Here is an 18,676-nt window from a genome sequence, read left to right as displayed (position 1 = left end):
TATATGTAAATGTCAGTACATATTACAATACAAGTTAACACCGATAACTTATTAAATGTTTGATAACTTGTACAGAAAGTAAAATAGCATCCACCTGTGGGATTTTAGTTTTAATTTATAAATATGAAAATTAGATAAATTTGCATATCTTAAAGTACGCAATCAATGTTCATTTCGAATCACCGATAGTTAGGAAGCGCGTAAGAGGCATGCACCTGAAAAAACTAGATCCTCCCAGATTCCCACAGTAAAAGTCTTAGTTTCACAATACAACTACTTTTAGACACAAATTGCTACATACCTGCACCTACATTCTTAGTCTCTTTGTGAAACTGTCATGTTATAATCGAAATATTTCATTAAATTCTAAATTATTCGAAAATCTAGAGATATGTCCACAAAACTGTCCAAAACATTGTCGCTTAGGTTCTAAAGTCAGTAATTTCAAACACTGCAGAACCAGACTCCGAGAACCGGCACCACATACATACGCATGGATTGTACTGCATAAGCATTTGGATTTACTGCAACAGTATTTTTGGCAAAACTTTGAAAACCTGAGGTGTGAAGATTTTTCCAAACTTTTAAATTATTTCTTCAAAACAATCAAAAACCTGAAGAGGTTGCGTACGCCCATAATTTTCAAAGTAGTTCAAATTATCTGAAAACCTCGGGATATAACCGAATGGCTCGACACTACGCTCCACAAACAAGATCCTACCGATATCATTCACGTGATATCGACTCTGAATAATTTTCCAGCCACATAAATTATTTTAAGCTATTTAGAAAGAGACAATGCCAAACATCAGAGCCTCTCCTTTCATTCACCTTTCCGGGTTTCTGACAGATAGTTGCCAAAAGTAACTACCTAGGGACTGTGAAGATAAAGTAACACTCCTCAACTCCGAGCACCTGCGTCGTAATCACTGCCGGGAAATAACCAAGACCAAATATAACCAAAAGTAAGATACCTTTCCCTAACGGGTCTGGAATGTGTAAAGAGGGAGCTTCTCAATCTAAGACCATACTCCGGCACCCTTCCATCTCGTACCAATGCGAATACCGCGCAAGAGTTCCCAGGCTCGCATCAAATGGTAGTGACCCAACAAAGCCTCCAGTCTGAATCCACTTGCCCCCTTAGGCAAACTCGCCAGAATCAGAACCAGGGCGAGAAACCAGTCAGGAGCACAGGGATCTATTGCAGAGTTAAGGGTGGAATGCTCAAGGAGAGCTCAAAATTCCGGCGTGACCCAAGCAGGGATGGAGGACAAGCGGGGCCTCCCCATCCCGGGCCCACCCAACGCCTTTCCCCCGGTACCCACGCCAATTCACGGAGTTCAAACTTACCTCCTCGCTGAGCTCCTTTCGCAAGCGCAGTCCGGAGGTGGCACCGCCGCCGCCGCTCCAAGGAGCGGGGGAGGCGACTCTCTGTCCCCGCGCCTGGCCCCGGGAAGACGACAGCGAGAAGGAGGTGCGCGCGGCTCCCGGGAACCTGTCCTCGGCTACCGAGGGACTCCGGGATGGCTGGGGAGCGGAACCCGCCTGCCGCTTCGCCAGGGTCAAGCGAGCCTGGGACGTAGGAAAAAAAGGAACGAAGAGAGACTGGAGAGTAAGAAGACGCAAGGAAAACACTATCAGGCCGCTAAGAGGATCGCCTCAAAATGCCGCCGGAAATCAAGAGCTCGCCCTGTTCCTCTGTAGACCGAGGCAGCTTCCGGCTGCCAGATTAGTCGTCAGCGCGTATGCACCGCCCCTTTGTGGACGCGTCCCCTGGGCGTAACGTTGCGTCCTAGGCGTGCTGTCGAAATCAAAAAACCTGTGCCTAACGAGCTAGCCCTGGAAAAGAAACCCGGAACCCGGGAGAGAGAAAATTCCCAATTAACAGTGGATTTAAGAGAAAGCGTTTTCTACTTTTATTACATAATTTCTCACAATAGACAGCTGTTGTGAATATGCAAAAATGCCACGTTTGCTGTCGAAGATAACTGCATTCATTCGCTCAACGTTTTTATTGAGCAGCTGAACTGGAGCGACAGGCGGTATTTGTCCTGTTTTTCACACTCCTCTGCTTTCTCGGCCATCGTCTATTACAGTGGCGCAAACGGAATGCACGGGTGTGTTTTTAAAGGCGTTAGCAGAAACTTACTGTAAATTTGGAGCAGAAATCTTTAATGTACTTGTGACAGCCTTTCCTTTTCTTGTTCAGGATGCAATGCTCTGCATGAAAGTAGGTATTACAATTGCTTGAGATGTCTAGTCAAATGTCGCGAATCAAAGAAAAAAATCAGTACCTAGCCTCTCGAAAAAGAAATGTGAACCCTTGTCTGCCTTAATTTTAAGGTAGCATTTATTTTGTTCTTTGACAAAACCAAGGAATGGGAAAACCTTTTATGAAAACTGATAAAACTTAAAAAGAAACTGGTACAAAGATTTGGTTTGGCTGGAATCAGTAAATTAAAATATGTGAACAGAGTGAAAAAATCAAGGGCATTAAACATTCCTGATGACATGCCAAGCTATTTTAGAGACAGCAGCGAAAGCTTCTGTACAAGTGGGTTTGATGTAACTCTCTGGCAGCAAGAATCCGTATCTGCCTGTATCTCGAAGTTCAATTGTAAACGAATATTTGATGCCCAAGTCATGGATCCAGTCATCCGAACCTCCAGGAGCTAGATCTACAAAAAGAAAAAAGAAATTACTTTTTGAAATACAGATGTTTCAAGTTAACTAACAAGATGGGATTTTTTTCCCTAAAAATGAAAATAGTTTTGCTTTTTTCTGATTATTAAATAATCTTAAGTTTGTGGAAGAAAATAGAGATTGAAGGAAAGCAGGTTAAGGAAGAAAATAAAAATTACCCATATAACCCTACCAAGGAGTGATGGTCACCATTTATATTCTAGTGCTTTCTTTTTCAGTGCATACTTTAACATATTTTTCCTACATAAATAAGATCATTCTATACAAGATATTCAGGAACACTCCTAAACATAATCTATCCTGGCCAGCTTTATGTATTAATGAGTTCAAATCTACCTTATCATTTTTTTTCTTTCATTTTTGGCTGCATTGGGTCTTTCTTGCTGCGCGCGGGCTTTCTCTAGTTGTGGTGTGCAGGCTTCTCATTGCGGTGGCTTCTCTTGTTGCGGAGCATGGGCTCTAGGCACGCGGGCTTCAGTAGTTGTGGCACATGGTCTCAGTAGTTCTGGCGTACAGGCTTAGCTGTTCCGTGGCATGTGGGATCTTCCCGCACCAGGGCTCGAACCCATAACCCCTGCATTGGCAGGTGGATTCTTGACCACTGCACCACCAGGGAAGCCCTACCTTATCATTTTTAATGATCTCATAGCATTGCTCTGTAAAGCTGGATGTAATTAATTTTAATAATTATTTATTTGGAGAGCTGCACGTTGTGCTGTTGTGCTGCACGTTGCCAAATAGCCTTCAAAAGAATTGAACTAATTTATACCTCCATTAGCAGGGTATGAATATGCCCATGCTCCATTCCCATACCATCCATGTGAATTATACATTTCTGGCAATTTTGTGGGTGCAAAATAATATCAAATTGTCTTTATGTTTGATTATCAGTGAGTTGAACCTTTTTTTGTATATTTATTGACCATCTTTATATTTTTATCAATTGTCTTTGCTCATTTTTCTTCTTGATTCATTTTATAGATTACTTATAAAAGCAGCATTAGTGTTATTAGCCCTGTGTAATATGTGGAGAATTTTTTTTCTTATTTGGTCATTTAGCCTTCAACTTGGTTTATGGCAGTGTTTTTATGTTAAAATATTTTATGTATCTGGAATTTATTTTGGAGAAAGACATGTTAGTAATCTAAGTACAATTTTTTTCTAAGTAACTCACCAGTTTTTCCAACCCTATTAATTGAACAATGTCTAACATTCTTAACTGTTTGAAATGCCTTCTTTATGAGACACTAGATCTTATATATCTGAGTGTCTTTCTGTACTCACTATTCCCTTCTAATGATGTCACTTCCAGGCTCAGTTCCTTTACATTGAACCTTCTTGTTTATCCATCATTGCTTCTTTGTGTCTTTATAATTAGTATAATTAAAACAAAAAACCCCTGCAACTATGACAGGTTTATAATGTGTTTTAATACTTGGTTGGAGCAAATTCTCTCTTATTAATCTTATTTTTCAGAATTTTACAAGCTCTTCTACCAAATGTATTCTTTCAAATGAAGTTCAAAGTCATTTAAGTGTTCATTGGGACTGCATTAAATATACAAACTAATTTAGAATGACTAGCACTTTTTTTTGTATTGCTTTTCCACTCAAAACCGTAGTGGGTTTCTCCTTTTATTTGTCTTCATTTATGTACACCAGTAAAGTTTTCTAGGTTTTTCATAGAGATCATATGGATTTGTGTGCGCACATACATACATTTAACAATGAATCTATATATGTATGTATGTATCTATACGTACACGTCTGCATGTGTATACATGTATGTTGGGGGGGCAGTAGGATCTTTTTTCCATTTTACTTTCTTCCTGATTGTTTTTGGTATATAAGTAAGTTACAGATTCGTTTATATTTAGTTCATAGTCAGCCACCTTACTCAACTCTTTGTTACTCTATTTTTGTGTTTTCCAGGTAGACACTCATATAATATGCAAAGTGATCATTTTTCCTCCTTCCAATACCTATACTTGAATTAATGACAAAGGTGTTTACTGAAGCGCTGTTTATACTGAAGTATTGAAAAATATCCATCAACAGTGGATTAGTTGTTATTCCTTCAGCAAATATTTCTGATAGCTATTATTAATATTTGGCATTTATTCTTCCAGAATTTTTTTATACTTATGTACACGTGCGCACGCATGCACACACACAGACACAGACACACACACACACACACACACACAGATTTGTATTGAATGAATGCATGCCTGGAGATGGAATGATTTCGTCAAAACAAGAAGTTGCTCTAGAATTGCCTCCAGCCCTGAGGCACTATGGTCATGCTTTGGGGAACAACAGGAGAGAGAGGATGGGAATCAAGAAAGCTCTGAATTATGAACGGAAGTTGTGACCCAGAGCAAGGACCTGGGTCGGCAAAGGCAGAGATAGACCAGTGACAGCAAGAGACAGAGACACCACGTGGACCAATCTGGCCTCAGTTTGTCCTGAGATAATTTGGGATGATTGAGGAGGAAAAGGAAGATTCTGGACTTTCTACTAATAGACCTTTGGTGCTCAAGTAATTTACTGAAAATAATATGGATGTGATTATTAATACGAATGTGTTTTTATCCCCCTATAAATCATAGCTGTTAAAGGAGACTCTGGAACTCGGCACATATTATCTCAAAGCCTTTTCACATGCCATTTCCTCTCCCTGGTTTTTTCCCACACCTTTGTTTGGCAGCCACTTACTGGGTAGGTCTCCCAGATGTGTCACCTACGGAGGAAGACCTTTCCAGGCCAGCTGAGCTAAGCTGCCTCTCTCTCAGGCAGTCATTTTCAAACCTATACGCTAATATTATGTTGTTCACTTATCAGTGGGATTACACTATATGTTACTATTTAATTGTTTACATCGGAGATTGGCAAACTTTTTCTGTGAAGGACCAGATAATTAATATTTTAGGCTTTGAGGGCCACATAGTCTATGTCAGAACTACTCAACTCCACTGTCCTGAAAGCTATATAGACAATATGCAAATGAATGAGTGTGGCTGTGTTTGAATAAAGCTTTATTTGTGGACACTGAAATTTGAATTTTACGTAATTTTCCCATGTCACAAAATCTTATTCTTCTTTTGGTTTTCTTCAACCATTTAAGAAATGGAAAAACCATTCTTAGCTTACAGGCTATCCAAAAACAAGCTGCATTGGGTCTTTCTTGCTGCGCGCTGGATTGGGCCCATGGGTTATAGTTTGCTGATACCTTGTTACACGCTTATTTTCTGTTTCTTTTCTCCCATCTCCCCTTCCAGTTTCAAAAAGAGCAAAATTGTCTGTTATCCCACTGTGGATACAAAGGAGTCCCTCAACAAATATCTCCCAGCAGAAATTAATTTAAAATATTTGTTAAGAGCTTGCCACACACATGTTCCATCAGTGTGATACAAACAAAGGACATTCAACTGTAGTATGCCATGAGCTATACTCTTGGACACAGGTTGCCCCTAAAAAAGCATCTAATGTAAATGGTATTCCTAGATTTGTACAGTGTTCAACCTGCACAACCTTACATGGTGGCCCTGGGCATCTTAAACATTCTTTTGACCCTTTATGACTTTTTCTGTTTCACTCAACTAGTGTGATACCAATTCTATAATCCCTACTCTATAGCACTGAGCATAATTTCTTAAGTATCATTTTGGTTTCTTTTTAGTATATTTATGTATTAATATAGCCTTGTTCAGTACTGTCATAGCTATCATGCTTCCAATTCTAACTGTTATAATCCAATTGTTTTACATGGGACCATGTTTAAAGATTCCACTTAGAAAAATTAAATCCACACAGAAAAACCAAACACAAATTTCTTTAGTACCTCACAGTCCCCTAAGATCTTAAGAAGAAATACTTACATAAACTTTCTGAACCACTGCCATGTGTATATCTGGTATTTTTATTAGTATTCTCAATAGCACGGACTGCTTCACTGGCCACTAGAGACTGAAATCAATAAGATATGGAATTTCAGTTAATGTACAGCTTTAAAACAAGACAGGTAGAAGTTTCTTAAAAAAACACAAAAACCCAATCATATATTTATTCAATCAAACTGTATATATGAAGAAATAGAGAGCAGAATGGTTGTTGCCAGGGGCTGGGGGTGGTGGAGGGAGGAGAATGTGGAGATGCTGGTCAAAGGATACAAACTTCCAGTTATAAGACGAGTAAGTTCTGAGAATCTAAAATACAGCCTGGTGACTATAGTTAACAATACTGTATTATATACTTGAAAGTTGCTAAGAGAGTAGATTTTAAGTGTTCTCACCACAAAGGAAGAAACTAATTATGTGAGGTGACGAACGTGTTAATTAACTTTATTGTGGTAATCATTTCACAATATATATGTGTATCAAATCGTTACATTGTACACCTTGTACTTACACAATGTTACAAGTCAATTAATTATATCTCAATAGAGCCGGGGTGTGGGGAGAATCGTATATATGAAAAAATCTGCATTTATCCAAGAGATAAATTGAGAAGAATAAATTAACTTTTAAAAATGTTCTTCTCTTTACGGAAATCACAGTTGGGTGGCTTTAGACACAGACTCTTCCAATATATTGAAATTTTATTTAAGTTGAAGAAAAAATAATTCTCATATGCCTTTTTTAGGAATTCATTTATTTTGTAAAACAAAGTATATGTAACAAAATTATACTGTAAAACAAAGTCTAACTATATTTCAAAGGCAAACAACTAGACAAAATTGTCACCAAACTTTAAACCCAGCTTCTCTAAACAATACACGTATGTCAGCAATGTATGAATCCCTCCTCATTCTTCTCACAAACTCTATTTCCTTTTCGTGTAAAATGTCTAATGCCTCCCAAAGACTCATCAAATAAAAAAGTTTATATCCCTGGTGTGCTGCAGGATAGTAACAAAGTCCCCTGTTCCACTATTTTTGTTTCTAGCTTATGCAGATCTTTTCTGAAATTGGCACTAGCATCATGGTAGTCACTGTCCCTCCCTTGAAGGACCTGAGGAATATCAGTGGATATGATGTTGTGCCATTCCTCTGCTCAAAAGTTTTAACGGAACCCCCGATCTACAGAATAAAATGTAAATTGACTCTGACATTCAGACTAGGTGACCTCTCCTTCACAGGCTGACCTCATCTACTTTCTGAGGGATCAACTTCCTTTTTTTGACCCCACATTCCCCTGAACATATTTCCTGTGGGGAGAACCTTGGCCTCAGCTTAGAAAGTCTTCCCCTCCGGGTCCACTTACAGAAATCCTATCTTTCAGTATCTGGCTGAAATTGTGCCTGTTCCTTCACTTCACTGGCACTTTATCATTCCTTTTTCTTTACATTATGTCACACCTTAATAGATTATAAGCCCTCGGGACAGGGACTTTATCCCCTCACTTATCTGTTTCCTTCTGAATGAATTAATGAGGCCACTCCTAGTTATCCCAGTCAGAAGTGAGTTGTACCATCTGTGTCACTTACTTAGTAGTTACTATACCTTACAGTACAGCTATCTGTAACAATTGCTAATGGCTGAGCTCCCTAACCCTTTCATATTCTCTTAAAGGACAGGGTCCTACCTGATGCTTCTTTCAATGTCCATCAACACAGTATTTTACACATAATAACTCTCAACAAACACTTGTGATGATGGTAATCCAAAAATAATTCAAAATCACACTAAGTCTACTTCCAGATCACGATGAATATCCTCTCACTTCTTCAAAGGTAACACCAATAAAGGAGCTTTCCTTAAACGTTTTCCCTCGAGAGGAAAAAGGAATCATAAGTATCAAGGATGTTTCTGTTCTAAATGAGTTATTCTTAGCAACTGCAAATAACTTTATATTTGTCATCAGGAATTGCTAGCCCCTAATGTGGCTATAGTTTATTCTGTTAAGAGAACCAGACCAAAACAAGTCAATAAGAAACAAACCAGTACATAAAGATCAGACCTTGGGCAAGAAGTGGACTGTTGCCATGGCACTTCCATCCCAGAGAGCATCTGGGATGAGGATTTGTCCAAACCTAGCCACAATCCATCAAGAACCCTTGCATCCTTTGCCATTAACCCAAGCATAGACTATCTGGGACCAAAAAGTGATGGGGGGGTAGCCAACTGCGAGTCCTCTTTGAACTCACTGTATCATCCACCGCATTCCACAAAAGGAGGGAGGTCTTGCCTCAATGCTGAAATTGGAGTTACTTTTAATAGGACCAAACCCCTGCAAGTTAGGAAGGTCAGTGTATAAACAATTCCCAATGCTAGTATCAAATCGATAAGTGTTGTGCTAAGACTTGATATGTGGCGGGCTGTTGCAGAAAGCTAGCACCTACAAACAGACCAATAATTCCAGAAAGCCTTGTCCCTGTCCTTGTTCATATGGCTTCATATGTAGATTAGGTCAAGGTAGACTGGTTCCCTCCTGAGGTTCCAAGAGCTAGTCTGACATCTTCCTAGAGAGCCCCTCTGCTAGACGGAAGTTCATGTCCTCAAAATAAGGCTCAGTCCTTTACAATCTCTCAATGAACCCTGACCTAGGGTGACTCTCAGAAATGTTAGATCAAGATATAAAGCATCTATCCGCCTTTGTCCTCTACAGAACGTTTTTCCCCACAGTTTTCCATTCTTGAACTACGTATTATTTTACTTCTGAAATGCTAATGAGAAAATTAAGCAGCACTTACTAGTTCCTCGTGGTCTTTGCTTTTGCTTCTGCTATAGGAATACGGAAACACTATCTTCTGGGAGTACGAATGCATGCTGACATAAGCTTTAATGTGGTTGATATTTCTTCTCAAGAAATCAGCCACTGCCTTCACTTCTGGTTCCGACTCAGGGTAAAGTCCACAGTAGGTTTCCGAGCACGAGAAACTCGAGGCACCTTCCTCTGTAGTGAAATTGATGGAGTGGAATCATAAGTAGATAATGCAACCTATTGTAATTTGTGATCTCCCTGACCATGTATTCTCCTAATATATAGGGTGTAACATTTTTAGATAAATGGATTCACTTGAGCTCTGTAAAGAACATATTTCTAATGTCCCCTAAATGTTGTTTATGTTTATTTTGAATTCAAATATTTACATGCCCTCATAGCAAGCCATCCAACAGTTGCTGCCTGAGGGCAGCCATCTTGTAGCCCCGAGAAAGTGGCTAAGAGAGTCTCAGAAATGCCAGCTCTGCCTCCAAACTTGTGGTTACAAGTGAAAAGTAAACCCCATTTTCTTCCATCATTGTAAGTTTGGTTTTTCTGATATGTGTAGCTTAAAAATCACTAATTCATCCAGCTCATAAAAGTCTCATTTGAGAACTCAGAATATGTAAGTCTGCTTTCAGTGCTACTTCTAACTTGCTAACGTGGTTTAGTAAGTAAAACGGAATGGCGATATTTGGTGCTAGACTAATAGGTGTTCATTCCTTTGAGAAATTATATAAAACATCACTTCGGATGGTAGCCTGACTCCCATCACTTCTCTCCTCTGTACCTAATTCACAGCGGTAGAGCCCCAGGGAGCCACCTCTGACCCAGAAAGATTCTTCCCTCCTGGAAACAGTTTATTAGCCCCCATTTGGGTCCCTCACTTGTCTTTTGCCATTCGGAATCCCTCCACTGATAACTTGAAATCAAGATGCAGATTCTAGTTTCAGTCAAGCTACTCTCTTGAAAACAAAGAAGATAACAGCAATAACATCACCAGCTGACATCCAAAGAGCACAAGCTGTCTGTCAGGAACTCTGCTAAGCCTTACAGGCGATATCTCATTTAATCTTTACGGCAAACCTGTGAAGTAAATGCTCTTATTTTAGGAGACTCAAATTGGGCACCATTGGTGATAACCATTCATAACCATTCATAACCATTCATAACCACCCCATCACTTGATTTCAATCTTGTCTTTGCCATTTAATAGCTATATGGCTTGGGTAATTTTTTTTAACCAATAAGTCAAAAGTTGATGTAATCTAAATTAGTCCTTTATAGGAATGAATGACGGTAATGAAAGATGAGGCCTTAAGTTGGACACTACTTTTAGACTTCCATTATAAGGACTGTTTGGAATCCCCATTCTAGGTACTATCAACAGAACTTTTGTGGCCCAGCAGGAAATCTGAATACCCATATGCTCTCTGGCTTCCCAGAGCAACCAAGCAAGACAAACTCTTTTCACTCAATGGGAATTTTACATTTTACAAAACACTTGTGGCACAAGATGGGCATCTGGCACTGTCAACTCTTAACATGTTGGGAGTTTTCCTTTCAAATATATTTCTGTTTTATTTTTTTAAAACGCCAGTAAGGCACTGCTAATTGTTAAGACTCAACAGTAATTTTTAAAAGTTCTGGTCTTCTATTTTGGCGTTTAAGCTGTTTATCACTCACTTGCATTTCCATCAATCTTCTAGAGTGGTGGAGAAAGAGTAGAATTATTGGGCATGCCCTAGGAGGCAAGTCAATCTTGATTTTTTAAACCTATCTATACCTCAATTTCCTTATCCACTAAATGGATAAATTATGAAGTGCTTTTCCCAGGGCTGGCATATACTGAGTGTTTAATAACTTGTTTATCAGCATCATCATCATCATTATCGTCACATGGATTGGGACACAGAGAAGGCCAGTGTGCATTGCAGAGATGAGGTGGGGAAAGAAAGGAGCCATTGAGCTCCCTATAGTGCCTCAGGCCCAGTTCTAGTCTGTTTCCGAGGTCTGCCTGCATCCCAGTCCTTGGGTTCCATGGGCTACTCCATGATCCTTATTATCCTTACAGAGCCTGCCTTTCTCTCTTTTTTTTTTTTTTTTTTTGCGGTACGCGAGCCTCTCACTGTTGTGGCCTCTCCCGTTGCGGAGCACAGGCTCCAGACGCGCAGGCTCAGCAGCCATGGCTCACGGGCCCAGCTGCTCCGCGGCATGTGGGATCTTCCCAGACCGGGGCATGAACCCGTGTCCCTTGCATCGGCAGGCGGACTCTCAACCACTGCGCCACTAGGGAAGCCCAGGTAATGCTAGTTTTACCACGAAAAACATTAAGTAAAATAGAGCAGCAAAAGAGCCTGCGGATGAAAGAAGTTCCAAAAGGGAACTTGTAACTGAAGAGTGATTGTCAGACTTAAAAGAATTTCAACAAACTTGGAGTTAGTCGGCCTGGCTTTATATCCCAGCTCTGCCACTTCCTAGCTCTGTGCTCTTGAGTAAGGGACTTAACCTTTTAAAGTCTGGGTTTCTTCATCCATGATGTGTAGATAATGAAACTCAGGGGATAGAATATATAAACTGCTCAGCACTTAGCAACTGTCAGCTCTATTTATTCAGAGGTCTTCTATATTAGCTGCTGTTTCTCTGGCTCCCTGTCCAATTATCACTGCTGTGGCAGTCTTTACACCTCAGTGGGCACTTTTTTTAAAACATCTTTATTGGAGTATAATTGCTTTACAATGGTGTGTTAGGTTCTGCTTTATAACAAAGTGAATCAGTTATACGTATACGTATGTTCCCATATCTCTTCCCTCTTGCGTCTCCCTCCCTCCCACCCTCCCTATCCCACCCCTCTAGGTGGTCACAAAGCACCGAGCTGATCTCCCTGTGCTATGCGGCTGCTTCCCATTAGCTATCTATTTCACGTTTGGTAGTGTATATATGTCCATGCCACTCTCTCACTTTGTCACAGCTTACCCTTCCCCCTCCCCATATCCTCAAGTCCATTCTTTAGTAGGTCTGTGTCTTTATTCCCGTCTTACCCCTAAGTTCTTCATGACCTTTTTTTTTTTTTCTTAGATTCCGTATATATGTGTTAGCATACTGTATTTGTTTTTCTCTTTCTGACTTACTTCACTCTGTATGACAGACTCTAGGTCCATCCACCTTACTACAAATAACTCAATTTCGTTTCCTTTTATGGCTGAGTAATATTCCATTGTATATATGTGCCACGTCTTCTTTATCCATTCATCTGATGATGGACACTTAGGTTGCTTCCATGTCCTGGCTATTGTAAATAGAGCTGCAATAAACATTTTGGTACATGACTCTTTTTGAATTATGGTTTTCTCAGGGTATATGCCCAGTAGTGGGATTGCTGGGTCATATGGTAGTTCTATCTTTAGTTTTTTAAGGAACCTCCATATTGTTCTCCATAGTGGCTGTATCAATTTACATTCCCACCAACAGTGCAGGAATGTTCCCTTCTCTCCACACCCTCTCCAGCATTTATTGTTTCTAGATTTTTTTGATGATGGCCATTCTGACCGGTGTGAGATGATATCTCATTGTAGTTTTGACTTGCATTTCTCTAATGATTAATGATCTCCAAAGAAGATATACAGATTGCCAACAAACACATGAAAGAATGCGCAGTGGGCACTTTTACTGAATAATCTTAACAACGGCCTCTTACGAAGAAACCACTAAGTGATTCCCTTTAGCCTGAGGCAGGATCCTCTGTTTACTTACTTTATCTGTAGCTCTCTTAAAACAACTAATTTCATGCACATGTTCATTTGAATAGCTTTCAGAGATCCCTCAGTGTGTCAGGTACTGCACTAGGTAATGGATAGTGGTCACTGCCCTCATGGGGTTTCTGACTTAGAGGAAGGAGGAAATGAAGAGAAAAGGTAAGTACTCGACCGAAAAGTTTTTCATATCTACTTTGGGATAATGATGAAATGTTCAAAATCATGAATTTTCACTTCTTTTTTTAAAAGGAAATACAGAAGATCATGTACCTAGGACTGTGTAGAGTAAAGGAATGGGAGGAAGAGGATGTTTCTGTGGTTTCAATAGCTGTGCTCCCTTGTTGTCACATGCTCCCACCTCCAAAAATATGGGTGATTCCAGCTCAGTCGTTAAGTTTAGTGTTGCTTTGTAGTTGTTTCTTAAATGTAGTAACTATGAAACATAGTGAGGGGGTGGTGAACTAACACCTACCTCCCTGAGAGCAGACAATATCCCCAAATGCCTAAATCAGTGTTCACTGAGTGTCTTAACTCATTGGAATCAAGGAACAAGGAGCTCCCACAGTGCTGGACACCAGTTTCTCTTTACGATATTCATGAAAGAAAGAACTTAAGAAAGTGAATAGTGAATGCAAAACAAAATGTTCTGGGAATTCCAGGATGGTCCATTGGTTAGGACTCCACACTTCCACTGCAGGGGGCATGGGTTCAATCCCTGGTTGGGGAACTAAGATCCCACAAGCCAAAGGGAAAAAAACCCCACAAAATGTTTTGCAGCACTATAGAAGTCAATATTTTCCAAAGCAATTGAAAATAAGAGGCACCCACCCAACCCTAGCCTTTGATATCCTCATAATGAATGTTATTTGTTGATGAAAGTAGGAAATTTAGTGGTCACTTCCTTATGATTTCAGAGAAATAGAATTTTAGAATTTTGAAGCTAGAAGGGAACTTAAAGAACTAATCCAACTTCCTTCTTTTAAAGGTATGGACATGGCAGGGAGGAACAGGGTAAGGGTGTTTTGCTGATCTGAGTCAAACTTCATAGCACTACGTTTAACCAAAAAGTTTCTTATCTAAATTATCTTCTGATTCAGATAGGCCTCCCCTCTAATCAGTTTGAATTAATGAGCTTTTAGGAATACCACCTTTTAAATGAAGAGACATTTGTTAGAAATAAAGCAAACAACCTACCACACCAGTGTTTGGAGGCAAAGTTCCTGTTCAGGTCTGTTCCGATGCAAGAATTGTTTTCATGAAAAGAACGGTTCTTTCTCCACATTCGATTCTAAATAAACAAAACACAGGTAACCAGGGCAGCCATGTTTGCAGTTCAGGAAAGACACGACTTTTAAAGCCTAAGTGGACAGTGTTGTGTTTCTCTCCTTCAACTCATCTCTTTATCCTGTCACTGTCTTCACAGTACTTCTTGCATAGCCCCTGTTCTATCCAGGTCTCAGCTGGGTTCACTCAAACTTGAATCAACTGAAATGGTGATATTTCATGAGCTTTGACCTATACAAAAAAACCATTTCATTTGGTTTTGCTAGGCTGCTTACTGGCCTTCTTATTTGGCCTTGTTTCCTTTAATTTTATGCATTGTCATTTTAAGTTCCTTCTGTGAAAAGTAAAATAACTTGGTGTTTCAACTCAAATTAAAACTATGAGTCATTTTTTTAATTGAAATGTATTTGACATATAACATTGCACAAATTTAAGGTGTTCAACATGTTGATTTGATATATTTACATATTGTAAGATGATTGCCATTTGGGGGATAGCACCTCTATCGTGTCACATAAATTATCATCTCTTTTTTGTGGTGGGAATAATTAAGATCAAGTCTTTTAGCAAGCTTGATGATTATAATACAAAATTGTTGAGTCATGAGTTCCAATGCTCTCTTTAGATTGAATTCAACACTCACTTAAAACCTATAGGAGGGGCTTCCCTGGTGGCGCAGTGGTTGAGAGTCCGCCTGCCGATGCAGGGGACGCGGGTTCGTGCCCCGGTCCGGGAGGATCCCACGTGCCGCGGAGCGGCTGGGCCCGTGAGCCGTAGCCGCTGGGCCTGCGCATCCGGAGCCTGTGCTCTGCAGCGCGAGAGGCCACAGTGGTGAGAGGCCCGCGTACCGCAAAAAAAAACCAAAAAAAAACAAAAAAACCTTTAGGAGGCAGAGCTGTGCAGACACCTCTAGCCTGATGGCTCCTTTGATTGTACTGATTCAACTCTGGTTTTTAAACGTAATGCAAATACTCCATTGGGTTCTTGGGGTAATCTGGGAATTTGATCATGTAAACAGTTGCAGAGACTTTGTTTAAGTTCTGGGTTGGGATGACATGGCACACTTTTCCCTATTCCACCAACACTTTCGCCAAGCCTCCCAGTCTGCTTCCAACCCCAGACCTGTGATTCTGGTAGCAACAGTTGTTCTGAGGAAATCAAGTTCTCACACTTCAGGGACTAATTGGCAGAGTTAAGATACAAAGGACAGTTGGGGAGTAAGAATATCTAAAAGGTGGCTGAATTCCACTGTGATTCCAGTGAAGGCATAAATTTATTGTAATAGCAACCTACAAATGTGACCATTTACTGAACACCAATTTTGTGTTAGGTACTATACTAGGTATTTCTCACTTACTTAGTTCAGGGTTTGCTCACTCCTATGGACAAACTTTTACTCACAGTATTTGTCTTCCCTGAGATGACTTTTTCATCAATCTCCTTCACTATTCCTATCTCTTCTGCTTAAATTACCCTCTACATAAAAAAATTCCTGTATAATTCCTTATGTATCTAATCACTGCAATTATTCTCATTCCCCTTAGTGTTTGTATGTGCTATTCAGGTAGGTTTCTCATATATGTTCAACTATGTTTTTATGTGCCCCTCATTAAATTAGAAAGGACTGTACTTCATATTGCTTGAGTAATTTTACATGAATCATGAGGTTGATGGATTAGAAATAGTAATGGTTTCCAGTATAGATGAGACGGACCATGATATTCATACTTACGTTCATGATTGAGTTAAAGGGTACTAGGATTAAATTCGCATATTGGTTAGAATGCAATTCTGCTACAATGCACGTTCGGTTAGAATGCTGTTCTAATTCTTGCAACTCAGGATTTTACAATCAAAATACCATTCAAACGATTCCTAGTAAGAATGAACGGATGTAGGTACTGCGCATCAAGGTAGCTAACATCACAAAAAGAGATACAGCCAGACATTGTGCACCTCCTGTTGGGAGACCACACTATCACAATGAAGTAGTCTTGCCAAAAACGTCAAACCTGAATCTTATAAAGCTTCTAGAATCCAAATATAAGGTTTTGGAAAATACAGAGGACAAAGGAACATGGAAAAGCAATTAGCAAATCCAGACAACAGGAAGCTCTTTTCTTCAATGAAAAAATTGCAAGGAAATAGAGAAAAAGAGAGATGGAGAGAGAATCTACAGATAAAAATAAAAATAAAAGCTATAAACCAATCACAATATATTAGCCTATTTGGATCCTGAACCAAAGAAATAAACTTTTTAAAAAGTTATGATACAATTGGAAATTTAAACACTGCTTGGAAATCTTATGCTAGTAAATAATTATTGTTCATTTTTAGGTATAATTGTACAGTTATTTTTTAAGACCTCTTTTAGAGAGGCATACTGAAATATTGATGAAATGATATGGTATCTGAGATTTGCTTCAAAATAATATGGGTAAGATAGAAGGGAGTTGGGGATATAGATGAAAAAAGATTGGCTAAAAAAAAAAAAAAGATTGGCTATGAGTTGATTGGCTGTGTGATGGGAACATAGGAGTTTACCATACAATTATTCCCACTCATATATGTTTGAACTTTTCCATAATGAATTAAAAAAATGTTTTCATAATAAAACCATTATACCAGGGTCCAGGATTCTATAAATAATTCAGCCTATGTATCCTGTATCCCCTGTTCTGTTTTCTTTACCTTCACCTACCTTTTTCCATGTGTAGTCATAACCATCCACGTTAACCACCGGCATAACATAGAAATCCATGTGCCTCAGAAGACTGGTAGGCAGATTTTCTTGCTCATGGAAACGAGTTACCTACAAATTAAACCAAGTATATTTGATGATATATCTTTTATGTCCTTCTAAACTTAGTCTGTGTCTTCTTCTTTAACTGAGATATAATTGACATATAATCTTCAAGCAACACAGGTTTGAACTGTGTGGGTCCACTTGTATGCAGATTTTTTTCAGATTTTTATAGTACTACATGATCTGCAGCTCATTGAATCCACAGATGCAGAACTGTGGATATGGAGGGCTGACTGTAAAGTTATACATGGATTTTCAAGTGTAGGGAGGGTTGGCACCCCTCACCCCCGCATTGTTCAAGGGTCAACTGTATTAATTTAAGGTGTATAATATAATGATTCAAAATTTGCCTATATAGTGAAGTGATCACCACAATAAGTCTAGTTAATATCCACTAAACTTAGTCTATTTTTTTATTAAAAAAAATTTTCAGATGTTTAGATTTGCAGATTCAACTTTCAGGAAGAGTATTAATTCCTTGAAAAGTCTGAACTTAGGGTACTATGTTGCCAAGTGGTGGTAAATGCCCTGGACATGGGAACAATTGGTCTTCCTATTTATGGAGGCAGAAAATTCAACCATCTATTTTCTAAAACTTCCTTCAAGAAACAAAAAGAATTCTTTATTAAAGCCTAAAGCCCACTACAAAGATTTAAGGAAACAAAAACCTGTATTTCCACTCTTTTCACAATAAGTCATCTCAATCAAAGCTTAGACTAACCTTGTCTTATTCCCACACATGTCTAGATAATATTTTCTGCATTGTCCTTATAAGTTGTGAGCTAAATTTCTGCTAGAATCGAGTTCGTTTCCCAAGCATCAGATCATTTGGCTTTAAAGCCAGTGGTAGCTTTTCCTAGGTACTGGCTATGAGTTTCGTAACAGATATCATCTGACACTGCTCTTCTGTGCTTTAGAGTCATACCCAGCTTAGGGTCACATATTTTAACATGATCCAAGGACATCCACATTCCAACGACTGAGAAGTTCACTCCAAAATGACCAAATACAGACGCAGCAGAAGCACAAAGACAAATTTCAGCCAGTTAGATCATTTCATCTAGGGCCAAGCTTTGGTATAAGTTCTTCATTTGTGGCAACATTGTTACATTTTAATTTATGGATTAGTTCACAATTAGTTGTTGATTTAAACTTTACTCAAAAGACTTTGTTAAGTATTTTTTCATTGTTGATAAAGAGAAAATGTCTTTTTTAAAAATTGAAGTATAGGTGCTGTACAATTTTATATAAGTTACAGGTGTACAATATAGTGGTTCACAAAAAAAAAAAGAAAAAAGGAAACCATCAACAAAACTAGAAGACAACCTACTGAATGTGAGAAAATATTTGCAAATGATATGACCAATAAAGGGCTAATATCCAAGAAAAATGTCTTTTAAATCTTACCTTTGCTATAGCTAAAAC

General features: G+C 39.0%; 2 protein-coding genes across 10 annotated transcripts in view; both read right to left on the bottom strand.

The window, feature by feature from the left end:
- Positions 1–1,693, bottom strand: part of ZC3H13 (zinc finger CCCH-type containing 13) — a 91,457-nt gene extending 89,764 nt beyond the window's left edge. For 6 of the 9 annotated variants that reach the window (XM_019936540.3, XM_019936539.3, XM_019936543.3 and 3 more), the window contains exon 1: positions 1,351–1,693. The gene's annotated coding sequence lies outside the window, so the exon portion shown is untranslated. The remainder of the gene's footprint in view (positions 1–1,350) is intronic. The other 3 variants (XM_019936544.3, XM_019936546.3, XM_019936548.3) reach the window with 1 other exon arrangement.
- Positions 1,694–2,189: 496 nt separating this feature from the next.
- CPB2 (carboxypeptidase B2) overlaps positions 2,190–18,676 on the bottom strand; it is a 40,073-nt gene continuing 23,586 nt past the window's right edge. Inside the window, exons 7-11 of the mRNA XM_019936553.2 lie at positions 17,147–17,257; positions 14,356–14,449; positions 9,396–9,598; positions 6,584–6,671; positions 2,190–2,678 (exon numbers count right to left, since the gene is read on the bottom strand). Of these exons, the coding sequence (XP_019792112.1) occupies positions 2,494–2,678; positions 6,584–6,671; positions 9,396–9,598; positions 14,356–14,449; positions 17,147–17,257 (681 nt within the window). The 3' untranslated portion in view covers positions 2,190–2,493. The remainder of the gene's footprint in view (positions 2,679–6,583; positions 6,672–9,395; positions 9,599–14,355; positions 14,450–17,146; positions 17,258–18,676) is intronic.

This window comes from Tursiops truncatus, chromosome 18 (assembly GCF_011762595.2).
Source record: "Tursiops truncatus isolate mTurTru1 chromosome 18, mTurTru1.mat.Y, whole genome shotgun sequence".
NCBI lineage: Eukaryota > Metazoa > Chordata > Mammalia > Artiodactyla > Delphinidae > Tursiops > Tursiops truncatus.
The sequence above is the reverse complement of the archived record's forward strand: the minus strand, read 5'-3'. Positions and strand labels throughout refer to the sequence as shown.